Source organism: Paramisgurnus dabryanus, chromosome 14 (genome assembly GCF_030506205.2).
Source record: "Paramisgurnus dabryanus chromosome 14, PD_genome_1.1, whole genome shotgun sequence".
In the NCBI taxonomy this organism is placed as follows: Eukaryota; Metazoa; Chordata; class Actinopteri; order Cypriniformes; family Cobitidae; genus Paramisgurnus; species Paramisgurnus dabryanus.
The window spans coordinates 6,942,021-6,969,395 of NC_133350.1; the positions used below are offsets into that span (position 1 = coordinate 6,942,021).

General features: G+C 37.4%; 2 protein-coding genes across 5 annotated transcripts in view; both read left to right on the forward strand.

The window, feature by feature from the left end:
- The first annotated feature begins 572 nt into the window (after positions 1-572).
- On the forward strand, positions 573-23,935 carry LOC135718791 (hyccin 2). Of its 4 annotated transcripts, XM_065241036.1 has the most exons (13): positions 573-835; positions 9,154-9,236; positions 13,554-13,611; positions 13,813-13,917; positions 15,676-15,855; positions 15,954-16,034; positions 18,195-18,310; positions 18,636-18,731; positions 18,961-19,077; positions 21,546-21,633; positions 21,925-22,075; positions 22,276-22,410; positions 22,620-23,935. In XM_065241036.1, exons 3-13 carry the CDS (start codon positions 13,561-13,563, stop codon positions 23,210-23,212), a joined length of 1,713 nt encoding a protein of 570 aa, XP_065097108.1. In that variant the 5' UTR covers positions 573-835; positions 9,154-9,236; positions 13,554-13,560; the 3' UTR covers positions 23,213-23,935. The 4 variants fall into 4 exon arrangements, with proteins under 4 accessions (XP_065097108.1, XP_065097105.1, XP_065097107.1 ...); XM_065241033.1 differs by lacking the exon at positions 22,276-22,410 and having other exon boundaries at positions 21,925-22,117; XM_065241035.1 differs by lacking the exon at positions 22,276-22,410.
- Positions 23,936-25,284: 1,349 nt separating this feature from the next.
- diaph3 (diaphanous-related formin 3) overlaps positions 25,285-27,375 on the forward strand; it is a 414,251-nt gene continuing 412,160 nt past the window's right edge. Inside the window, exon 1 of the mRNA XM_073811820.1 lies at positions 25,285-25,785. Within this exon, the coding sequence (XP_073667921.1) occupies positions 25,654-25,785 (132 nt within the window). The 5' untranslated portion in view covers positions 25,285-25,653. The remainder of the gene's footprint in view (positions 25,786-27,375) is intronic.

The following is a 27,375-nucleotide window of genomic DNA, read 5'->3' on the forward strand; positions in this document are numbered from 1 at the left end:
TAAAAACATTTTGATCTATGGGATCTTCTTCAGAAATTAATTTATTTCTCAAATCAATGTGTTGGCCGAAAAAGGAAAGGGCTGGCAGCCAAAAAATGCTCAGAACTCCTATGGGATCTCCTCCAAAACTCTTTAAAATGCATCCCAGGTGAATACTTTACGAAGCTGGTTGAGCGCATGCGTAGAGTGTGTAGGCATACAGGGTACACAAGATTTGTTTTAACATTTGTTGCTACACCATACCCATACATCGAATGTTTCCATTTCATAGTTACCTTACTATTATTAAAAATAGGATAAATCAAAACATTTGACGAGCGCTGTACTATTTTCTTCTATGGGAACTCAAAGTACAGTGCACTTGATGACGCGTGACTCTTTTAACCCAAGCACGGGTCACCTATTCACCTGACCAATTGAGTTGCTTAGATCGAGCCCTCAGATCGCCCCTCCAATAGACGCGCACCGCGCAGTGCAACGTGCGTGTCACAACTCAACGCACTGAGCAGCTATTGGCCAGCCGCTCCGAGGGCTCGATCAGAGCGACTCAATTGGTCAGGTAAATAGCTGCAAGTTGGCAGGAAGAGCGAGAGAGCGGGGAGGTGTATGATGTCAACAGTGAAATGATCTTCACCGTCGGACGAACGCAAGGCCTTTTTAAATCGTCGAGTCTTTGATATTAATAGTAGTAGACGGGTGGGATTATATCAGTAATGATCTGCTTTATCTCAGAAGTGGCCGTTGTGTGGGGTCTGTCCTTTAAGGCGCATTGCAGCTTTGCTCAAACACTCTAGTATCCGCTGCAGCATCCGGAGGAGTCCACTGCTTTCTACTGGTATGTCATTTATAACCATTACACAGGTACAAACTGTAATCATGAACGTGTTTATGTGATTATTTTAATTTATTTTTAAATGGATACCAAATATGTTGTAGTATAATAATGAAAACGATGACCGTGATTTTGTTATATTTGCGCCAAATGTTTATTAAAATATATTAAATACGAACATTTAAAAGTTATTAACACGCTGTAAAAAGCAAAATGTTCAAATATATTTAATTTTCTTTAATATTAGCACACTTGCATGGCCTTTCCATAGTAGCCTATAATGTTCGCCGTACAATGTATATAATATTAATTCCCTTTATATTGTATAGATACTAAATCCTTTCACATCACACACACACAAATTTGGTATTATAGATTGTAAGCCTAAAGAAAAATATGTACCACTCTTTCAGATTACCATACTGGTTTGGCCTTTTCATTACATATAAAAAGTGGCCATTTATTATAAATAATATTATATAGTTTAAATTAAGCACTTTTTATGCTTTAACACCACACACATTGGGAGACTAGCCTAAAGGATACAGTATGTACTATTTACCCTTTAATATTAGCATACTGGGTTGGCCCATCTATAATATGTGTATGTATATATTCTATACCTTAAACTGTATACATACATGTAATCCTTTCATACCACACACACATTAGCACTATAGTTTTTTGCCTAAAGAAAGATGTACTACTCTTTGACATTAGCATACTGGTTTGACCTTATCATAATATATATAATATTTTTGCACATAAGGTATATATAATATTACATACCCTAATTGTATAGTTTCTAAGTGCTTTCACACCACATACAGTACACATCAGATGTTAGCTTAAAGAAAGATATGTAATACTCTTTAATATTAGCATGCTGGTTTAGCCTTTTTGTAATATGTATAATATTGCTGGCCATACAGTATATATTATAATATATACCTTAAACTGTATACTTATTCATTCCTGTAACACCACACACACACTTGCACTATACATTTTATCCTAAAGAAATGTATGTTTTACTTCTAAATATTAGCCTCCTGGTTCAGACATTTTGTAAACTTATACATAATACTGTTATATGCAATATGAAACATAGTATAGTATAATATTGCATGCATACCTTACTTTCTTAATGCACAAAAAATGTAGCCTAAAGTAAGTTATGTACTACTCTTTAATATAGAGTATAATATTGTATACCTTATATTTTGTACTTTTAAATGCTTTCACACTACACATACATTGGCACTATGCCATGTTTTGGCATAAAATCAGAGGGTATCTCTCTTGCATCAGGACAAAGTGGCCAGATGCCAGTAAGGCACACCTATAAACCAGCAGTATGAAGTGTGTTATTTCAATCCCCCAAAACACAGAAGCACCAACAATGTAAATGAGCAGTAAAGCCACAGTCAAATAACCCTGGACAAAATGGGAGCAATCACTGGTGCTTATTCCACCACTGATGTAAACCTAAAGTAATTCTTTAATCAAATCAACGTAGGGTTTTTTTTTGTCATAGACTAAGTTTTGTTATTGTCTTTGAGGAGCTGGATTGTAACCCTTGCCAAAGACTTTTATTCTGCACGGCCAAGAGATTTGCCTGGTTCAGATTAGACGCCATCTGGCTAATTTGACAAGATTGAGAGTGATGTGATGTTTCTCAGCCTGTCTGAACAAAACAAAACATTGAGGACAAAGTTAGTGTGTTTGAATGCCTGCAGGGTCTTTTAACTGCACATGTACACACGGTCTATTTGTGCATCCATATGCTTGAATGTTTTCTCTTTACTGTGCTTGTAAGACATGATTTTGCTGGTTTGCATGATATTTTGAGCATTACTTGAACATGTCCGTGCAGGTAGTGTGTGTTTGTGACAGATTGGAGTATGTTTCCAGTGAAGGATGTGAAGTATGTCACGCAATTGATTTAACAATGACCTTTGTGTTGTGTCCTGCTGCAGTCAGTAGTCAGATCATAGCACACTGTATGTTGCTAATGCTCATTTATTACTTATTGCTTTGATATCTGTGTAAAATCACTTCTCGGTTTCCCTTCTCTCTTTGCCCTAAGCTTGTTTCACAATGGCTATTTTAGGCTTCGCTGTGCGTCCCTCTTCTCGTGGACTGTATACACTTAATTATCTGGCAGGGAATCTTGTAAGCTTCTTATGCATTGGCAAGGGTTAGAGAGCAGGCACGGTTACCGTGTTGCATCTGCCCAGCAGGGTGTGTTTTGTGTTATGGTCAGGCCCTGTCCTGGGGTAAAGCTTTCGTGGAGCAAATATTTTGTAGAAATATGCATAAGAAGGCATTGACTGCTATTTTGTTATACCCACATTTTTTAAAATATTTGAGTCAAACTGTTGCAGAACCTAAGTTACGACAGGCATATAAATCTTTATTTGCAAGTTGGAAAGATCCAAACAAAATCAGGATCTGGATTTTATGTCACAAATTATACTTTAGGAAAGTTTATATGTTTTTAATGCTGTAATGTGTATTTTTAAAATAATTCCTGTAGTGTGAGGGTGGTCAGGACCCTAATGTTAAGCAGAGGGGTCTTATATCACTCTGAAGGGGTTTATTTGTGAATACAGCTAGCTGGATGTACATTATCCGGCTCTTTACACGGCAACTTGCCACATGAGTAAAAATATGAACATGAAATATCGGTTTATTGTATTTTATTAGCTTTTTGGTAAGAAATGCAAACCTTACAGAAGAAACAGCTGCTTAGCAGTTTTAACATTCAAGTGCAAAGTTCAGTCAAGACAAACAAGCATTTGGTTTAATCATTTGTAAGGTATCATGTTATTTGCATATTTATATTGAACGTTTTTTCTATTTTTTATGTATTGTTAAACACTGTACAGCACTTTGGGACAATATCTTGTTGTTTAAATAGTGCTAACTAAACTAAACTAAACTAAACTAAACTAAACTAAACTAAACTAAACTAAACTAAACTAAACTAAACTAAACTAAACTAAACTAAACTAAACTAAACTAAACTAAACTAAACTAAACTTATCTGAAAGTATTAAATTGCACCTGTCAGGATGACTCACAGTACTGAGATAATTTCAGGTGGAATGTCGCCACTGGCCAATCAGAATCAAGCATTGATTATCTCAAACGCATGCAATGTGAAATGAAATAAACACAGCTGAAGCAGATGTTCAAGGTGTTCAGGGTTGCTTGATAATTACAGACAGGTGTAGGAGCAGGGTTACAGACACCTGACCTAGGGTTTAGGAATGCACATTGTGAAACATCAGATTATGCATACCCAGGGTTATCCCTGGTTAAGTATGAACAATGTGAAACTTGATACAGATAACCCAGAATTCTGTTAACCTGGGGTTTAGAATAACCCAGGGTTAACTATTTCCAGTGTCAAAAGCATGTGAGGACTTTCCCCAAAATCATTGCGACAACTTGCCCCAAATCGACATTTGCTAATGTTGGCAAAATCTCAGTTGCCTAAAAACATAACTTGTCAGCTAAAGTATCAAAAGACACATTATTGTCTCCTATATTATGTGCAAAATAATAATTTTTAACATTCATACCTAACAATAAAATTTAACGTGCCAATTTTTTACTCTTAATCCAAAAAATAAGAAAATTGTGCTAACATCACCTGAGCGCAAGCGCAGCGAGGGGGAAATCCTAGCCAGGTGATGTGCGGCCAAAAAGTAAACTAATGACTCAACCGCGCATTGCTGTGTTAATTACTTTAGTTACTGTTAAACTGAAGTGTTAAGGAGTTGTGTTATATAGGGAAAACACTTCCAACTCATACCACTGTGATGACAGTTACTTACTTTACTGACTCAATTTAAATAAATAAAAAATTAACATTCTACTTTAAAGCTCTGCTTTACCCTGTTTGTTTCTTCAGCGAGTGCCGCGAGGTGCAAGCGCATCGTCCGCTACTGGGTCCTAAAGTACACCCTATTTCTCACAACATACAGACTAAGGGTGTCATGATTTCGAATTTAAATCGAAATCGATCGAAATGAAGTCACAACCTCGAACTTCAAATTAAAAAAATGGGATTGTCGATGCTGCCACGCCCCCATGTCACGTCCGGTCAGCTTGTCAAGCGGGGGAAAATAAACCTCTCAGAGGTGCCTTTAAAAACATGGGTCCAGCGGAACGCGATTTGTATTTTAAACACGAGGGATGTATTGCTACAACTCCTTGTAATGCATATCATAAACAGGATTACTACCTAGTGATCTGCCTTCGGACAGAGCACGTGCGCGAGAGAGCCGCCAAGATGCACCGGGTTATATTTTAAACAAAAGGGATAGTTTGCCTCAGCTCGCATGAAACTCATAAAACTGAACAATTACGTAAGGATTACTACTTTAGTTTATGTTTAGACTTTGGACAGATGCGAGAGCGCGTGCACGCGAGACAGAGAGAAGCGCAGCTGCTTATGACCCACAGGTTTTATTTCAGATGCTAGAAGGAGTCCAAGACGCGCACAATAAGTCCATGTGCGTGCAAGAAGGAATCTTCTCTCTACAAGCTCTCTCGCGTAAAGTGAAGCCCACAAACCCCCATGTGAGGAAAAACACGCAATGTGCATGTTAATGTGAAACTATAATAATAATAAAGGCATATAATTTTTTTGTCTTTCAAAAATAATAATAATTTAAAAACCGAAAATCGAATCGAACCGTGGCCTTAGAATCGAAAATGTAATCGAATCGAGGATTTGGAGAACCGTGACTCCCCTAATACAGACCATAGACCAGGGGTTTCAAACTCATTTTAGGCTGAGGGCCGAATGGTAAATAACACCAAGAAGTGAGGGTCGGATAATTTTTTTGAACCTTAGTGTGCTGATAATTGTGTTAAAATTAGCTAAAAAAAACAATTACTTAGTTTGTTTAGCAAGAAAACTAGTAAAACACACAGCTCTGTGAAAACTACATTTCATAAGGTCACACTCATACTGTACATACTATACACACATATGTACATTTGTACAAAACCCACTGGCCTTAGGTTGAAAAGCTAATCATTACCGGAAGAAATACATAAACAAACTAACAAATTACTAATTCTGCGGTTTAACAACTGATATAATCTAATGAATCTACCTGTTAATGCAACGAAATTCAGAGAGTGGACACAAAGATGCTGCGGAACGGCAAGATTTTTGGGCACCGTGTTTAATCTATGTTCCGCGTTGTGCTGCTTTCCGCAAGTTTCTCATAATAAAAACGAACTAGACACCCGCCTGAAAGGGTTTTTAAAATATGTATTTAATATTTAATAAAACTGTATAAATCATCATGCGGGCCGGATTGGACCCCTTTGCGGGCCGTATCCGCCACATGTTTGACACATCTGCCATAGACAGACAGATGACTTGCTGATTTATCCTGTGTTTTTATGAAAATCTGATTTATTCACTTGTGTTTTATCTGAACTGTATAAACATTTATCTCACGACCCCAAATGTGCCATGATTAATGTTAATGTTATTTATTTGATGTTTATGCGAACAAAAGTGCACGTACATGTAAAATTTCAAATTGTTAGCTAATGACTTAAGTTACAGGCATCTGTAAAAATTACTGAAAATCTGTGGTAGTGTCATAGCAATGTAAAATATTCATACCATTTCATCTCTAGTTTGTACTTTGTTTACATTTGACTCATTTTGTGTGTGATCGTGTCACTTTAATGCCACTTTTGCCACCTTATGACAATGGATTTACACTTTGAATTAGGAAGTCTGTCCTCAATGACAGCTCATTGGATGGGAAATGCCCTTCCATTTCCATAATTTTTATCCCGTCCAAAATATAATTACTGCAAAAAAAATCTTAAAATATCATGATATAATTTTGAGGCTGAATTGCCCACCCCTAGAAGGAATGTATGCCGGAATCCGATCAAACTTTTTAGTTTTAGACCAAAAGTGCTGTTCCTTCTGTTCTGGCAGCCAAAAACACAAGAAGATGACATTTTAAAGTCAAAATCTCAAACTTTTAGCGCGCCTGCTATAAGTTCCTACTTATTTTTTGCCTCCAGCTAGAGCGGTGACGTCACAGTGACGAGGCGATAAAGGGGTCTATTAATTCAGTTTAGTGTGGATCTCACAGTGAGTTGTGGATATTATCAGCTGCTGAAGTCTGTATTGATTTCCAATGGATACAGTAGACACCATTGACTGTACTGGATACTCATTTCAACATACTCTGATTTGGGATGTACTAGTTTGAAATTTGGGGCACATGGAAGGTATTTAGTTACACATTAGCAACAAGAAACTCTGCTTGCCATGCCAACAGTATAGTTTAAGACTGATCATTTACAGAGAAGTAAAGCCATCCGAGTCAGCACTTTTAAATAAACATAAAAATACAATGTTTACAAACATTTTAACAGCTTATTTACACAAATAATAATAGTAACATATGAAATGGTCTGTGATATGAATGAATAAAATATGATAAAACAGTTACAAGAAGCGTACAATAGCATGAGGAATGCTTCACATTTTTCCACCAGCCGTTGTGATTTGATTTGTGTCGAGTATTTGTAAGCTTACTGGCATCTGAAATTATATTAGCTAATCTCAAACAACAACAGATGCAAACACGCACACAGCAGATTTTCTTAGTGACTACTAAACTTATTAATTTATGTTTGTTTTTAAATTACAGTTTTTAGGCTTTCACGTACTTTGCATTAATTATTTTCAGTTTATGTGAAAAATACTGTAGTATACTTCAGTTAGTATTTACCATAATAAACTGTAAAAATAACTATAGTGCATTGATAAACTGTAGTAAATATTGCAGTTTACTGTAATATTTACTATGGCAATGTTCAAAAGCACTATAGTACAGTGTGTTTTACATTGGTAAAATTATTTAAAAATATATACTGATATACCAAAGTATCCGAATCATGTTTTACCTTAGGTTTGCAATGTTTGATGTAAGAACTTTCAGGTTTCTGAATAATTTATTTACAAAATTAAACGTAGCGCTTTTCTAAGCGGATTTAAAAGAGGAACTATATTGTATGGCGGAACAGCACTTTTAGGAGTACTTCAACTCGCCTGAAAAATCCGCTCACCTTCTCCCTCTCATAATGGGAGAGGGAGGGTGTTACTGCGCCGAGTCGAAGTACTCCCAAAAGTGCTATTACGCCATACAATATAGTTCCTCTTTTAAATCCGCTTAGAAAAGCGCTACGTTTTATTTTAACTTGCTCGTATAACTACTCGTCTTAAATAGGAAAAACGTTGATGTGTTTGGTCACTTCTAACTTTATCTCTGAGTGGTACCATTGAATGAATGGGGCTAAGCTAAATGCTATCAAAGTGTCGCAGCGCGCCCCAGTGCTTACATGCACGCACTAAGATGATAGAGGGATGTATCAACTCTTCTTAGTTAAGGTAATAACATATTTTAATATTGAAAATTAGTAGACTATTCCTTTAAGCATCCCTAGTTCGAGGCATGCGCATTTTCGACAAAGTGCAATGCATCTTCTGGGCTGCATTCCACATACGGGTTTCAAAAACACCGTGATGCGCATACAGTATATGCGCACTCTTCTAATGATGGTCACGCGCAATGTACCGGCGGGACCCTTGCGTACAAATAGACTTAACTTCGGCCTTAAAGGCGAGGTGCATGATTTTTGAAAAACACTTTGGAAAAGAGAGTCGGGCCGAGTACCAAAACACACTTGTAGTCAATCAGCAGTAAGGGGCGTGTCTACTAACCGACATCATTGCCTGGGTTGCGTATGTGTGGGGCGGGTCTATCAAAAGAAGGTCCAGATTCTATTGGGCTAGGGGCGTGTTTGTATGGTGATTTCAAATATCAACATTAGCTTTCAGAGATCATGCACCCCGCCTTTAAGTGTTATTGGGTGCTTTCATTGGGCTATCATAGGTCATCTCTCAACTGTGCAAGCTGGATTTGGGTTGTTGGCAGATTTTATTAAGCATGTAAAGCATCTGTTCTGTTTACTTTAGATTCGCTTCCAAACTCCCAGCTCACCGATGCCGTCTAATTAAAACAGGGCACTCATCCCCAACTGCCACGTTGCCAATAACAAAGCCTCTGATTGTAGGAGTTACACAGACATGCATAAGCACAGTGGTTCCTGTGTTAAGGCCTAAATGGGGCACCTGCAGCTCTACAAACACTCAGCTTGGAACTTGAGAACACAGTCGCTGTAGTAACAGTAATCCTCTCTGTGTAGGGCAGGTGTATCAGCTTCTGAAGTTCAGTCTTGTGTCTTCTTTTTATCTGAAGGCTGATTGAACAGCGTTCAAAAGACATGAAGAATCTGGGCCAAAACTCTCCCTCTCTACGCATCTGAGCCGGGTCTGTGTCAGGTGAGCTGCATGGTATACACACAAGGTCCAGAATTATACCAAACAAACACCAACTGCAAATAGTTTCTTAGTGAGAAAATAAAAAAAGAGTTGCTAGATAGTGGGTGTTTTAAATCGCTATGCAGGAACTATGAGCTGAGACTTTATCTGCTGTTGTTACAAGGAATGTAAACTCAAGGTATTTCAAGACTTTAGGCCACCAAACAAACATTTTGGGGTGGTTTCCCAGACAGGGATTAGCTTAAGCCAGGACTAGGTCTCAGTTTAAATAGGAAATCTAACTAGTTTTAACAAACATGCCTTACTAAAAACATTGCTTGTGCGCATTTTGAGGCAAAACATAGGGTACAGGTGTATTTTAAGATATGTCAGTGCAAGTTGTTTTCAATTTGGGCAGCTCTTACATTTATTTTAGTCTAGGACTAGTCTAATCCCTGTCCGGGAAACCGCCCCATTAAGTCGTATATCAAGATGGATTTGAGACATGGTTGTTTTTTTACAGAAAGAGATGCAGTATGTTTGCCATTGGTTAGATAGATGACCCTTTCCTGTGTTGTTACAAAGTAATTACAGTAAAAATCTATTTTGCTTTATTTTATTATGTATTCATAAGTCGTGTACTGAAAATGCATTTACATTTGATTTTAGTATTTAAGTTTCTTTTGTTTGAGTGCAAAGTTTACTGGGAATGTTTTAAAGAGCAAGGAAATCTAACCTTTTATACGTTTTGCTTGGCCTTCAAAACTTCAAAATCGGATCTGGTTTTTTTTATCGTTTTACATCATGATGTTTTTCATACCTGGGTATAAACTTGATTTGTGAATCACAGAATTTCAGTGTCTTATGTGTATGTTCAGTGTATATTGTATACAGTAGTCATACAGTACAGTATATAAGTGAGTCTGGACCACAAACCAGTCTTAAAGGTGCAGTAAAATGTAAAACTGTAATTACCTAGTAGGCATATATGAATAATAAGAGTTCTGTACATGGTAATGTCATTGTGAGCCTCATACACATTTGTTTCCTTCTTTTAAACCTTGTCCACACAAAAACACACTGGAAAACACGCCAATCTCAACATAACACAGACTGTGACGTTACAGTCGAGATGTACACCCAACATTTAATTGCACATACAATTAATTACAAAGTTGTTAAAATGCTAAAAACAAAGTTTTGCTAGTTAATGCTAGTGTTTAGGCTGAAGTTCTGCTATTGACGTTAACTCTTTCGCCGCCATTGACGAGTTATCTGGTCAATTAACCAATTGACTCCTAAAACACCTATGTTATTCTAGGATAAATACCCTTATCTGCTGAGGGTTTTCAGAAAAAATACTAAGAATTGTCAACGTCTTCCAAAAACTGGAGTGGGGTGGGGTGGTGATGGGGTAGTAGATAAGACACCCGCCTTTGGTGTGAGAGACCCGGGTTCGAATCGACTGTGACACACCATTGTGTCCCTGAGCAAGACACTTAACCCCTAGTTGTTCCAGAGGAGTGACATATATATATATATATATATATATATATATATACATATATATATATATATATATATATATACATATATATATATATATATATATATATACATATATATATATATATATATATATATATATACATATACATATATATATATATATATATATACATATATATATATATATATATATATATATACATATATATATATATATATATATATATATATATACATATACATATATATATATATATATATATACATATATACATATATATATATATATATATATATATATACATAGCAAATGTAAGTCGCTTTGGATAAAAGCGTCAACTAAATGAATAAGTAACTTAAAGGAACAGTATGTAATAAATGTATATCAATTAATCATAAAATGGCCCTAGACATTAAGAAATTATTTTCATTTCAAATACTTATATCACTGACAACAGTGGTCTGGCCAGGATATTGTCATTTAAAAAGTGGAGTTGCAGCCCCCAACTGATGTTTATGTTGTCATGTTGTGTATTGGCCACCAGTTCTGTGGTTGCAGTACCAGTTTTAACCACAAGTTTTGTGATTGTAGTACCAGTTTTGGCCACAATCCTACATACTGTTCCTTTAATATCTAAGCCTCTGTAGCACTTTAGAAACATGAAATTAAAGTAACCGGCGGTAGATGTAGTGTTTCTTCATGCAGCATCAGGCGCAAATGGGTTAAAGGAAAACGCTTCCCTGCCAATGCCGAGTATTTCCAGCTTTCCACAATACCACCAGGTGGCGCACTTCTGCAACTTATAAAACCCGGAAGTATTGACCTACGGCAAACAGCTTGTATGTTTTGAGGATCGCTCTGAATCTAAATTCTAACAAAAGTCCTTCACAAAAATGGAATTATCTCAGCTTTTTGCTCAAAATTTTGTGTTTTTGTAAAAACCTAATTATATTTGAGAGGAGATAAAAAGCGAACTAATGAAGGTAGGATGAAACGTTTTTTTTTTATGTTTGTTTGAAAGCAGAGGGTCTGTTCTTTCATTTGATAGATTGTATGCTTATATTTAAAGGAACAATATGTAAAAAATGTATATCAATTAATTATAAAATGGCCCTGAAATGTCACCAGACATTAAGAAATCATTTTCATTTCAAATACTTATATCACTGACAACAGTGGTCTGGCCAGGATATTGTCATTTAAAAAGTGGAGTTGCAGCCCTCAACTGATGTTTATGTTGTCATGTTGTGAACTGGCCACCAGTTGTGTGATTACAGTACCAGTTTTGGCCACAATCCTACATACTGTTCCTTTAAAGAAGAACACACAAGTTATTAAACTTTTGTGAAAATCATGAAATATGCTGGCGCTGGCTGGCAACTTTTAAGAAAATGCTGGCACGAAAGAGTTAACTTACAATAATACTGAAAAAAAACACCACTCAGAAACGTCCATTTTCAATCTTTAAACAATTGGTTGTTCGTCATAATCTGTATCTTCTTCTGATGCAGGCTTAAATATATACGGATTGTTTACTTATGTGAGCTACTGACATGAGCCTAACTGTGAAACAGCCAATTAGAGCAAAGATCAACATTATTATTCATGACCCTTCCAAAAAGGGCAATAATACACGCAAGTCCTAAGATGGTAAATGTGAAAACTGAACATAGAAGTTAATTAACTTCAAATATTTAAAAAAAAATTGTACCCTCAGATTCCAGATTTTCAAACAGTTGTATCTCGGCCAAGTATTGTCCTATACATCCAAATAAAAATGTATTTATTGATGATTGATGATAAAACATTTACCCTTATGAAAAGTTTTGTGGTCCAGGGTCATATATTTAGAGTTTGGTTCCAAAATGCAATAAATTCATTTTGACTAATTTCAATAAAATGTGTTTTCTACACCAAGAAAGTGACAAGATGAAAACCACTATTTTCTGTTACAAACTTCCGCATAGAATCTTTAGGTTATAATAACATTAAAAATTCAAATCCATAATTTGATTTTCAAAGATTTATTATAAAAACTGATTATTTTTTCAATCAATATATAAATGTGCATTCATCTTTGCCATGTTACATTCATTTAGTTGACTAGTGGTATACACTGATGAAAAAAAAACATTAATGGCATTAATCAAAACACTTACTTTGTCATATCAAGAACAATGTTATTGATGCTGTAATCTTTGGGACGTTGTCGCTGAACTTTTTTGACAGCGATCAGCTGTAAAATGTTTTGGTCTTGCTTGATTTTCGTTGACTTTGTGTAAAATAATGAAAAGTTTTTCATAAGATCCCCTGGGGTCAATGTGTTAGCATGACAGAAGCTTGATATTTGTCGGTTGCCCGAGTGGTGTATGTTTCTTTTCTGCGACTCCGCCACAGAAACCACCACAGGTTTATCAATGCCATCAAAAGTATTATTTTGTTTTTGTTTATTTGTTGATCACGCAGTACAAAGTAGATGAGGAAAACTAGGATTCAGTGTGTATTCAACACGCCACCATTATTGTTTACACTGGGTGGAATGGTGCGCTGTGATTGGTTAAGCGGATTTATTGCATTCTGCAAAAAATGAGGACTGGTGTTTATCGCGATCTGGGGAAAAAGTGAGAAAATATGACAGAATAACACGGTGGATATCGGATTTTGCGTAAAATGAATAATTTACTTTATAATACTGACCAGATCAAATACTAATTTTGCCGGTAACTAATTAATTTGTTTAAATGGTGTTTATCACATTTTAGAATCAAAATCTTCATATGTATTCTCTCTCTGTCTATCTAGTAATTTCTTTTTTGTCTTTTTTTCAGAAGGACCATGCTTTGCTCAGAACGTGGGGTGGTGGAGGAATGGCTGTCAGAGTTCAAGGTGGGAGATTTTGACATTCATGCATGATTTAATATTGTGTTTTATATAGCTCCCTCAAATCCCCGGCGGTCAGAGTGTCCCATTAACCACATTTGGTTCTGGAACGTCAGAATGTAATGGAGTAATATTTAGGCAATTCAGTATCAGTCTGATTCAGGTCGTGACTGTTTAGTCATTCCATCCACCGTTTCTCCTCTTTAGACGTTACCTGATGAGCAAATCCCCAGCTATGCCGACAGCCTGGGTCTGAAGAAAGCTCTGGTACCTTCTCTTTATGCTGTTATACAGGAGCTACCCAGCAGTGAGGTACAATAAACTCTGCCTTTAGGCTAGATTTGTGTTTTCTCCTCTTGTGGGTATTTTGCTGCCAAACATCTTTTGTTGGGGAATGTTTGTTTGTGAGTGCATGTGTTGATATTGTTGTGTATAATAATGCTGTTTGTTTTGAACACTGGGGTTTAAAGCATCAGATGTACATATGTTTTTAATACTGGTATTAAATATTGGTATTATTGATTATGAGACCGAGAGAGAGAGAGAGAGATCTTGAGAAATTATAGAGTAGTATTACATTCATCATATATCCAAAGTGTCTTTAGTCTTATCAGATTTATAAAAGACTGATCAGCTATACCAATTCTTTCGGAATAAACCCCCTCGAGGCGAACCGTGGGTGGAGCAAGTCACGAGCAGGCAAAACACAATAATAAACATGCATAGATACAGTTCATTGAAAGTGCTTGAATCTATTTTATGCAAGAAGTTTTCTGGAAAAAAATCCATATTATTTCCTGTGTAGTGTAGGATAATATCATAAAAATTCTTGACTTTTTAAACACACATGCTAAACTGTTCGATTTAAATGCTTATATCTTCTGTATGCGAATGTTGATTCATACCAAAATGTTTTTTTGCATAGTTGTGTTTGACACATGAAAACGTCTCGGGTTACGTATGTAACTGTTGTTCCCTGAGAAGGGAACGAGACGTTGCATCTCCCTTGCCATACTTCCTGTGTCCCTTTAACGCCGTCTTGGGCAAAATTTCAGATAGCAATATATTTCCTAGCTCCCATGTCATGTGTCAAACACAACTATGCAAAATTTTTTGTACATTATATACACATTCAAAAGCACTTAACCCTGGAGGCATCCCCAAAGTATCACCACAATGAAGCAGCACGAGTTCCCTCGAAAGGGAACTGTAACAATGTATCTTAAAAGGTAACACAATGTAACCTTGCTCTCACTTGAAATGTGTCCCCACATTTAGTCCTTGAATTTGAGGGTATTGGACCTGGAAAGTCCTTCAAAGGTCCTTGAATTTGAAGTTAACTAAGGTGTGGGAACCCTGCACACACAAAACATTATCTCTGGATAACGTGCTGATTGCCAACAAAACAGACATTTCATGCAGTTTTATTTACCACCTGTGACCCATGACCTGGTTGGGTCCGCCCCATTTTAACATAATCCAGTGTTAAACAAACACACACGCACATCTCTACTCCTACCCCGGATAAACAAACTATTTATATCCATTGTTTCCATAAGGCTGGGATCTTTTGGAAGCTGAACAAGCTTAAATTTCCCTCACAAACAACACACTTGTTCGGTGACATTGATTTTGTGTCGGCTCTTGGTTGGTGTGTGTGCCCTATTCAGGTTAAAGCGCCCATATAAGGACTTCCACTATACTTCTTGCACTGAAATTGCCCATAAAAGAAATAAAGCAAGATTGTTACGTATAAATCTTTAAAAAAAATAAAACTTTGAAACTTGTACGTGCATTCGGCACAGAAATACAACTCTATGAGAAACATAACAAGTAAATAATAAGTAAAGAGGTCCTGTTTTGATCACAAGTCGCCTTTAATATCTCAATCTGCCTGTTTTGTTTGTTCTTTGTTTTGTTTGTTATGTCTGCTGCTTCCTTTTGTTCTTCCTTAAGATCCTTGGTCTTTGTTTCAATTATTCATGTTGCACAGGAGAGGGTTTCCTCCCGCCACCTGTATCCCATACTAACCGTCTCTTTCACTTTGTGTCACTGTCTCTTTTCTTTTAGCTGCTGGCTCCGGTGTGTCATCAGTTGTTTGAGTTATACCGAAGCTCAGAGATGAGTTTGCGTCAGTTTACTCTGCAGTTCCTGCCTGAACTCATTTGGGTGTATTTGCGTCATTCAGCCAGCAGAGAGCGCTACCGCAACGGCTGCGTGGAAGCATTGCTGCTGGGGATCTATAACTTGGTAAGGGATGCCTTATTTATAGAGTATTTGGGGCAAGAGCTAAATTTAACCTAGGGTATATTCCTACTATGACATGATTCCTGTTTTCTTTTTTAAAGGAAATTGTGGACAGCAAAGGAAACGGCAAGCTGTTGTCATTCACCATACCGTCCCTCTCCAAGCCTTCCATATACCATGAGGTATAAAGTAAAGTTAAATAGAGACAATTTAATCAATGCTTTAATGGAGACGATGTCTCAAATGCAGAAGATATCAGTGTCAGTTCAATGAAGATTATTACACATACAAGACAGAGATTTTATTTAATTTTTGTGTTACGGGAAAGCAATAGGGAAAATAATGCACCAACCTACCTAATTGTCTGCCAGGTAAATTGTAAGACCATCCTCCTATTAAAAAGGCACATCTTGCTAAACTCAAATAAGAGATGAACATCATAACTCACACTAAACATTTCAATCACACACTATTTCTGTTGAAATGCCTGCCGATGTATGATATGGAGTAGAAACAGTGGTAGAGCATTGCGTTAGCAGCGCAATAGTTCATGGGTTTAATCCCAGGCAACACACATACGTGTTATGCTACGTACACACCAAACGCAGAGCATCGCGTTACTCGCTCTAGATTACTTGCAGGATTTCATTTTGTGAGAGTTGAATATTTTCAACTTGTGCAAAGACGCGTTTGGGCGAATAGCGCGTGTTATAGCGGCAAACGCGCCGCCCATATTGCATCATTTGCATCGCCCCAGGCAAGGACGCATCTGATCGCGTCTTTGCATTGACTTTTATGTAATCTACTCGCGCAAATCGTTGTACTCGCATCTGGTGTGAACCCACAGTTAGGGATTCATTATTATTCATCGCGATTAATCTGTAGCAGAATAAAAGTTTTTGTTTACATCATATCGTCGCTGCCTGATGAAACTCACGTATGTCCAAAACGGTTACTTTTCAGGAAGTGAAATGTAGTGTTGTCATACTTGGTACGGCATCTTTACATGTAACCATTTTCTTGCCAGTGTAATGATATAATCCACATTTGACCAAAATTGAGTTTAAATGGACATACGTGCATATTTTAAAGTAACTGTGGTCGATACACGTTCTTCCGATCATTAATTAGAATGGCCAAGTCGCGTTTCATATTGACAGATATATACGCTCAGTTTATTAAATAGCCGATGTCTTAGTTTATTAAATATGCTTAGTTTATTTAATATTAATTATACATTTATTAAATGTCTCTTGCAAACTATGAAGGGACAATGAATCAATACACTGACATGGTAATGCTAGACAGATACTTTGTTTGTGAGGCCGGCAAGATGCTTCCACAGGGCGGGAGATAGGCGGCGTGATTGACAGCTTTGACACCAAATGGCTATACGTGAAAATCAGATGACATGATTTCACAACTTTTATATGTATGTATGTATGTATGTATGTGTATATGTATATGTATACATACATAATTATTATACACAGGTCACACACATATATGATGTAAATAAAAACTTTTATTCTGCTATAGATTAATCGCGATTAATCATTATGCATCCCTAATCCTGATAAAAAAATTACACCTTGTAAGTCGCTTTGGATAAAAATCATCTGCCAAATCCGTAAATGTAAAGTATAAGCAATAATAATAGTGATGAGTACTTTAGTGCTTTGCTTTACATATTTATACCACTTTTTTATTCACTTACACTCTCTTCTAATAAAGGCTATAAATTTAATCCCTGAGGTGGTTTAGTAAAATGTATGAAGTCCATCCGTCTATGTAGGTTATTTTTATTTATGCATTTATTTTAAGTCTTGCACATGAGCACACTTGTAGTTTGTAAATGAGATATTTGCCTTAAAGGAAAACAGTTTTTCAATATTTTACTGTGTTTTTACCTCAACTTAAATTAATTAATACATACCTATCTTTTTTCAGTGTGTGCACTTTTAATCTTTGTACAGCGCTTCTTGAATGTGTTAGCATTTAGCCTAGTCCCATTCATTCCTATGGCTCCAAACAAAAGTTTTATTTTGTGCCACCATACTTACTCGTGTAACTACTCATGAAACAGTCTTTAAATATGAAAAACATGGAAGTGTTTGGTGGCTTCTAAATTCATCCCTGTTCGGATCCTAAGGAATGAATGGTGCTGGCTAAATGCTAACACATTCACAATTAAAAGTGCATGCATTGAAAAAATATAGGTATGTATTCATTTGTCTAAGTTGAGGTGAGAACATAGTAAAATATTAAAAACGGTGATGCTTTCCTTTAAGCAAACAAATAACTAAATCCAAACACTCTTATGCTTGTTTTCTGCACTGTAGCCATCAAGCCTGGGTTCAATGGCGTTAACAGAAGGAGCCCTGAACCAACATGACCTCATCCGGGTGGTATACAGCGGCCTGCTTTCTCAGAGGGAGACGTTTACATCGCAAAACAGGTACTCGAAGTTGTTCAAAACTATCTTTGATGTTTAAAATACCCGGTTTGATCGATTGTGCTAATGCCTGCTGGGCACATTTATTGGCGCGACTCGACTGTTTCTGGCACGATGAAGGAGCTGCAGTGATGTCACAGCATTTTTTTGTAAACCGCAGGTGGAGTTTCATGTCTGTGCAGACATAATGTGAATTGTTATTAGCGGTTTCACCAGCTAGACGCAGGCCGACATGAGCTGACTCACAATCGTGCGGCTGTCTGATAAGAAATTATGCAGACGTCAGGGAAGGTTATATAACCGTGTGTGTTTGTGTGTCACCTTGCAGATTTGAGGTGCTGTCTTTTTTAATGCTCTGCTACAACTCGGCTGTGGTGTTTATGCCTGCTTCGTCCCACCAATCAGCTTGCAGAATGAGCACACGGTAAGAGAGCGAAGATGGTAATGATCTCTCTCTTTCTCACTTAAATCATTTGCTGGCTTGGGGTTTTTTTACATTGGAAGATGCAGAAAGAGAATAATTAAATTGAGTATTGATTTAGAGGGAGCGCAAAAGGTTTCTGTGGAGGGTCACAGTATTAGCGTAAAGGCACACAAATAAACAAGTCATTAACAGGACTTAATTACCCATCTCTCTTTTTCTTGTTTCTCAGGCTGTGTGTGAGCGGATACCCACGGCAGCAGCAGAAGTCATGGAAGGATCCGTGTAACCGCGTGCGCTTGGATCCGGAGTTTATGGTGCAGATGCTAACTGCGGTTTATTATGCCATGTAAGTTCACAGTGTTGGATGAAATGCTTGGATTTATGAAAATTATTTGCTTCTGTATTCGTGTTTGTGTCTGTGAAATCCAGATTAATGTCTCATAATCTAATGATGAGATTAGGAGCATTAAAGTTTGATTTCAATCTTTGACATAACCTTACTAGTCAATTTATTAAAGGCATCAAGGATATTTTCACAGAATGTTTTTTACATCATGTAGGATAATTTTGTGTATAAAACAGTAAATCACAAAGCAAATGACTTCAGCTGGGTTTTCACAGTTTGGGTCAAAAACTGGAACCGGCTGACTTTTTATATCGAGAGACCTTTTTGAGAAATACGTGAAATAATAAAAAAACGTCAATTTATGGTAACACTTTACAATAAGTTTCATTAGTTAACATGAACTAATAATGAACTGCATTATACAACATTTATTAATCTTTGTTAATGTTAAAGGATTAGTCAATTTTCTTAAAAAAAAATCCAGATAATTTACTCACCACCATGTCACCCAAAATGTTGATGTCTTTCTTCGTTCAGTCGAGAAGAAATTATGTTTTTTGAGGAAAACATTACAGGATTTTTCTCGTTTTAATGGATTTTAATGGACCCCAAAACTTAACTTAACATTTAACTTAATTTTTTTTCAATGGAGTTTCTAAGGACTCTAAATGATCTCAAACGAGGCATAAGGGTCTTATCTAGCTAAACGTTTGTAATTTTTGACAAGAAAAATCAAAAATATGCACTTTTAAACCACAACTTCTCGTCTATCTCTGGTCCTCGGACGCGCCAGCACGACCTCACGTAATTCCGTAGTGACGTAGAAAGGTCACGTGTTATATATATGAAACGCACATTTGCGGACCATTTAAACAATAAACTGACACAAAGACATTAATTAGTATCATTCGACGTACAACAACGTCGGAACGGTCCTCTTTCTCCACACTTGTAAAAACTGCGGCGTAGTTTCGCATACATCATCCGTGACCTTTTGACGTGATGGTGTATTACGTGAGGTTGTGATGACGTATTACATGAGGTCACGCTGGCGCATCACAGGACCGGAGATAGACGAGAAGTTGTGGTTTAAAAGTCTTTTTATGTCCTTTGAAACTTCGTTGAAAAAAACTGTTAAGTGATGAGTTAAGTGTTAAGTGTTGGGCTCCATTAAAGTCCATTATAATGAGAAAAATCCTGGAATGTTTTCCTCAAAAAACATAATTTCTTCTCGACTGAACAAAGAAAGACAACAACATTTTGGATGACATGGCGGTGAGTAGATTATCTGGATTTTTTTAAAGAAAATTGACTAATCCTTTAATTTCAACAATTACTAATACTTTGTTAAAGTCGTGTTAATGTTAGTTAACGCACTGTGAACTAACATGAACAAAAGATTAAAAGCTTTATTTCTATTAACTAACATTAACAAAGATTAATTAATACTGTAACAAATGTATTGCTCATGGTTTGTTCATGTTAGTTAGTTAATACATTAACTAATGCTAACTAATGAACCTTAATGTAAAGTGTTACCCAATTTATTTTATTATGTTTTTGAGTAATGGAAAGCAATTCAGTATTTCATTTTCTGTTCATTTTCAAAGAATTTTTTAAAGGTGCAATGTAAGACTTTTAGTGGCATCTAGAGGTGAGACTGTGAATTGCAACCACCAGCTCAGTTCACAGTAGAGGTCTTCTCGGGTCCAAAGAAATGTACCCAGCCCGAAATTACCCAAATCACTTTTTACCTAAACCTGAGGTGCATAAGTATTTTATTTAAAAGAAAGACCCGACCCGAGACAAACCCCAGAATATAAGACCTGAGTCCGACCCAGTGGAATTTTTTTTTAAATCCGACTGCACCCGAATGTAAACAGCACCGGTATGTGTGCATCTCCATTTATTTTCATTGGTTGTCTGACGACGACACCAAGGTAACTGCATAAATGTGCATTCAAAACTGATTGACAATGAAAATTAACCTAACGCCAGCCATACAATGTCGCATGCGCTCTTGGCAAACAGAAGAGGGGTTGGAAAAGCATTTGATGCACACACGCGAGACAGTTAAGGTCTTCTTGGGGTCCGTTCAGCAAAAACACATTCATTTTAAATTACCTAACATTATACCCGACCCGTTTCCGTGGCACACATGAAAATTTATACCTGAACCCGCTCAAGCCGGACCTCAGGTTTTCGGACCCTTGAAGACCTCTACTATAGAAACATGATACAACTTTTATGTAAGGTGTACCCGTGTTGTATGTAGATAAAACTGCTCATTCTTTGGTAATAAAAATAATACAGTTCATTTTGTAAGGTCTTTATACACCACTGATAATATAGTTAGTAAATTATATTGCACTTCTGTCAAAAGATCCTTCTAGAAGTCCCACATTGCACCTTTAAATGCTGCACAAATGGTCTCATCTGCTTGATTATTCTGTTTCTCATTAACTTAGTTATAATGGCCAGTGGGACCTAGGGAGGGAAGCTTTGGATGACATCCTCTACCGAGCACAGTTAGACCTCCATGCCCAGCCGTTACTGGTAAAACTCATCACCTGCCTGCACACCAATGTGTTGTGTCAAACACATCTGTTACAATAAACTGGTCAAATTGCCTATCCACAATTTCTTTATAAATTAACCTGTTTTATGCCATGAATATAGCCATAGATGCTGGTATGGCTTTAAGAAATAAGCAAACAAACAATAATCTGAGAAAGTGAAGTTGTGTATTGTGCCACAAGAGGGCAGTAAAGCATTTAAGTTTATATAAAGTTGAAATAATTACTCTTAAATGAAAATCTGTATATATATCACAACTCTAATCCCCAGGTGGCAAATGCAATTAGTCGCTCACTTCCATCCCGGCCTCCAGAGGGCTCACGAAACCTTCTGGAGGTGGAAGTTACACCTGCTGGAAGATGCGTCTCACAAGCAGCTGTCACCGCCGCCTCCATTCGTCGGCTTCGCTGGAAACGAGAGGGTACGAATATGAAACGCACGCCATCAAGCAAAAGAATCTATGGTTATTACACCCAAATGACTTTTATTAAAAGTACTACAGGACAGGTGCTACTGTATTTGTAGTGATAGTCTCTATGCATCAGGATTAGGGAGCCATTTCAATGTGAAATTTTCCCTTTGTCAGCGTTATGTTTAGCTTGATAACTGTCTTCACCTCAGATTGTTTTGATTTCTCAACCACGGCTGAATTCTACGCCTCCATCACCCCCAGTCGATACACCCCATCGGAGAAATCGGCCAATGTTGTGCCACATGGGCGGATAAAGTGTACCATTCATCTTACTTTGCATGGGGGTAGGCGGGGCTTAGAAAAGTCTCACCGTTAGACAATCTGGACATAAAGTCCTGCCCTTCATTATAGCAAGTGTTTCTTGGTCTTAGTGGTTCAAAACTTGCCCAGTGTTTGAGCTATGCAGCCTTTTAGTCTTCCTTAGTTTGTTAAAATAGCATTATGGTGTGATTAATACTTTAGTTTAAACTGAAAAACAACTCTTTGTGTTTAGATACTGATGGTGTGAGCTGTGGAGAGGACTCTTTTGACCCAGATGAAGGTTTTTCCTCAGGGGCTTCCAGCAGCAGCCAGCCCAGCAGCGTTAAGCGCGACTGGGTCATAACTGGAGTCCGGCCGTCCCGAGATCCAGGAGCCAGGCAGAGAGAAAGCACGTCGGCCGACACCAGAGCCGCCCTCCGAAGGCTTCACCAACGGCACCAGTCGCCTCCGCCCGCCGTCAGCCTCCGCGCGGCAGAGAGCAGTCGCAGCCCGAGTCCCAGCGTTCCTAGAAGGTTCCTGGATCCCCATTACATTCCTCCCTTTGCTGGTCCACCTCCTAAAACCAGCAACACGTCTTCTAGCAAATCCCTTGACTGTACTGGACTGAATGGTTCATCAGGGCCTACAGATAGCTTGTCTCTAGGAAGTCTCAGTGCAGAAAGGGCTCACTATATGTCAGCCATCAGCTTGCAGGAGGACCGTCTTGAGCAAGCAGCAAAGAACCAAGATCTCCTCTCCCCTGGGAGTCAGTTTTCATCGGGAAGTCCTTTGTCTAAACAGTCTCGGTCACCCAGTTTTAATATGCAGATTATATCACAGGTGTAGAATAATTTTGGAGGGCTGGGCTGTCTGTTTGTGTGTGTGTGAGTGAGAGACAAAGAGTATATGAGAAGCTGAGAAAAGGTTAAACGTGCATGCGTACAAGCATGTTGTCTTGCGGTGCGTCTGTGAGTGCGTGAGAATGGAGTTGTGCGCACACCTGCGCTCATGCATTTTTATCTCTACATTATGCATTTGGGTTCGTTCAGGAGGAAATACGTGTTTTTGCACAACACTAGCGGACATGTTGAAAAGTGCACATCCTAGAAGACTGTTGTAAATGTGCCATACAAACATACAAGAGGAACAATAATGTGTTACTGTATCAGAGCAATTCAAAACAGACAATCACTGTCAATGCATAGAAACAGGCCTGATAGTGCATGATCCAAAGAGTTTTATCCAGCCCAGCTGTAGGATGTCTTGAAGAAAATCTCTCTTCCATTTCACTGTTTCAGTTGTGTTGATTGAGCCTGCTTATTGTTGCCTGTGCTCCACCCATCCACCATAGATAATAAATTGTGTGGACTGCCTCAATGAAACGCTACATTGTGAAATGATAAAACCACGGTATATGTTGTACTTTGAAACAAGTTTATATTTTAAATGGTGTATATTTGTGTATATGATTATTGTACTATAGAAAGAATATATGCTAACAAAATCTATATTGCGTGTACAGATAGGACGCTATCTACTGAATGGTAAATAAATGTGCTGTTCATGGGAGTGCTGTCATGTTCAATTCATTGGGAAAAGTAATGGTATAAACACGTAAACATTTATATTTATGCATTTATCAAAAATGACTTAGTTAATAAACTAAGCCTCCGGACGTCGCATATGCAGGCTGCATACGTCATCAAGCCTGGTTTATTTAAGTTAACCAAGCATTACATTCCCAAGTCATAAGGATATTACAACAATTTAGTATTCAATTATAATAACAGTCAACTTCAGAATTGTTAATATTCTAAAATAAGACCGTCTTGATGACGTATGCAGCCTACGAAGGGGACCTCTGGAGGCTGCAGCCTTCGGAGTGAGAAACCAACCAAATGTAGGCTTGTTCGACTTCATGTGGCGCCGCGAGAACCGAAAGGCAGATGACGTCAAAGTACCGCGAGAGCGAGACGAAATTTCACTTCGTATGATTTCTCGAATCGTTCTCGCGATACTTAAACGTGTGTGTTTTCTGAGGGCTGAACACGTGACCTTTGCACTTGAAGCTACAAGAACAAAAACTACTACAACCTAAAGATATTTTACTGAGGATCAATATAGCAAGATACATATAACATCAAGGATAATAATTTAAGATATGTGGTTGTTATAATGTTTATATGCTTGTAGCACACGTTAGTTACATTCTCATATGATAACTTCCCGTCGCATTTATAGAATGACCTGTCATCAGCTAGCCTATCCACTCTACTCTGACACCACGGTTAGGCTACTAGTTGCAGCCTTGTTGGCATTTTATTATTTTTATTATGAAAACAGTAGGGATGAATAAAGTTCACGTGCAAAGATAATATGAGTATGCTTAACATTCATTAGGGTGACCATACATGCCATTTTCCCCGGACAAGTACTGGCCAGGATTTCGGTTGCATCCCTAGGAGGTCACATTGGTTTTGGGAGGTCGAGGTTTATATTTCAACCATTACATTTTAACGTAGCCTAAGAATAAAAATACAATGATTGTATGTCTTTAGAGAAATCAATTTTAATTTTATAATGTTTTAAACTAAAATGTGAGTACCCCGATGACGAATGCGGTCGACAAATATGACTTCTGGAAGACAGACCCGAAATCCTGGCCAGGACGTGTCCGTGGAAAATGACACGTATGGTCATCCCACTTTATAATAGAGCATTATGGAGCGCAAATGCGTCTCTTTTTCATTCAAATATGCGGAAAACTAGCCAATCATAAGCCGGGATATTAATCACGTGATCTAATACGGAAGCAAATACAGGAGGGAAGGCTCTTTCCAATGAAAGATTCTTTACTATGACATCAAGCGATTTGATTGGCTGTTTGTGCTGTTTCTGAAGCGGGAGTTTTTGGATAATCAGTAAAAGCGTTCGTGACATTCTTTTCCTGTATAAGGTCACGTTTTTATCAGTAAAACTATTCTAACAACCTTTACGCATTTAAAACATCTCTACCAGAGTATTTTGTTAACACTACGCAGACGGAGAAGTTGGTGTTAGTGAAATCTTTAGAGCTCGAAATTGGATTAACGTCGTTAGTCGCCTAATAGCGCCTTCAGACGACGGTGTCTCGTGCATCATTGCTCGCAAACGTCAACTTAATCCGAGCTCGCGCTGCCCTCTTCCAACGATCGACAGGAGGTTTCTACCTCAGAAATAGCATGATCCCTTAAACCCGTATTAAACGCCGTAACTTTAGTAGAAGTACTTTTTATCTTCACCCGGTCATGGAAAATTACCACCACTCGCGATATGAAGGCTCCAGTCATGGAAGGGAGAATAAAATGCAACGAAAAAAAGGACTCGGAGCAGGAATGTATTCGCACGGTGGCGATGACGTGGAGAAAAAGCCTAAATTTGTAAGTATTTTGTTTATATATAAGCTTTAGAAATAGTCAGTTTCTTATGTTTCTGTATCATGTTCTCTTTTAATAAAAGATAATATAGATTAATAGTATTATTATAGTTAAGGATAAAGTTAACTTGTTATAGTGATGAAATATGCTTAGGTCTTCCACTGCCCCACAATAATCTCAACGTTAAATGTCAATGAATGACATGCACAGTGACAGTATCATATAATGTGTGAAGGTGAACCAAATAACTTTGTTTGCTTTGTCTTTAAGATTATCTGTTTGTTTGACAGTTATAGACAAGGTTGTCTGAATTTCTAACTGTTCAAATTCTAACACTGTTCCCCCCTCACAGGCAACATCATGGATGTTAACCAAAGTGTATTTTGGGCATACCATAACAACAGTTTATATGAAAGGCAAATTAAACATACTCACATACATTTTCAGGCCCTTGTTCAGTGTCATTAACTTAGTTGTTCACTGTCAGTGCTAAATCAAAGGATAAAATTAGCTCAAGGATAAGACAGAATAATCCAGTCTCGTTTCAGTGCAGAGTTTAAAAAGAATCTTGTTTCTGAATACCCAGCGTGCACAGACAAGCCATACTGAATGACATTGTGCCATGATCAAAAACAAGCTTTGGCACATCACCATGTGGTTTGAATATTAAAAACTGGTCACTATGAAAGCTTTGGAAAAATAAGACACAGACTTGTGAGTCACATTTGTGGCATTTCTGTATTAGGCTTTGAAGCAAAAACACATTTCATTAACCTCATTCATTGTTGTGTACTTGTAGTCTTTTATTGCTTGGAGTACTTGCGTGGTAGTAGCTAAATATCATAATAGCTTATCTTAATAGATGATTAACTTTTGCTTTGAAAAATTTATTTGGAAACTTGAAAGCCTTATAGTTTGAGTTGTCTTCACATTAAAGTGCAGAAGCGGACAAACACAAGTACTGTGAATTGGAGGTCATTTGTTTAGTTCTAAAAATCTCTAAAGTGGGTTTTTTCCCAACTAACTGGATGTGTTCCATTTCAGTCCTAAGATTTTTTCATCAACACACCCTTGTGTGCTATGTGCATATAGACGAGTGCAAGGCATAGCTCAGTGCTTCACTCTTTCAGAATGAGGTCTGTTGTGTGGAATGCAGTGACTTTTAGAGGCCACACCAAGTTTTTCTACTGCAGTGGTTCTTAAACTTTTGCCTGCAGTGGGAATTCTGACGGGAAGTTCACTATAGTCTATTATTATTAGAAATGTAATTTCAGCGATTTATTTAAATACCACCTTCTCCATAGATTAAGATTACTATCAGGGCTCAACATAAAGGACTGCCCGGTGGCCCGGGGAAAGCGTGAGAGACGTTCGGGCCAGAAAAAAGTATTGTCACTTGCCTGATTTTGCCAGTGCTTCACCCTCAGTCACTAAAATATATTTTCATCAATGTATATTATTTAACATCTTGGAAGCAGACATTTACTTGGGTAAAACACAACAAAAGAAACAATGCAATATTTTGCACAGTTTGCTGTCAGTTTACAGGTAAAGCAGAAAAGTTGGGAGCCTTTTTTCGTTGGAACGTGTCTG

Coding starts and splice junctions, on each gene's coding strand:
- LOC135718791 (XM_065241036.1), top strand. CDS start 13,561: ATGCTTTGCTCAGAACGTGGGGTGGTGGAGGAATGGCTGTCAGAGTTC. Junction 18,732..18,960: donor GCTTGCAGAATGAGCACACG/GTAAGAGAGCGA, acceptor CTTGTTTCTCAG/GCTGTGTGTGAGCGGATACC. Junction 21,634..21,924: donor TCCATGCCCAGCCGTTACTG/GTAAAACTCATC, acceptor TCTAATCCCCAG/GTGGCAAATGCAATTAGTCG.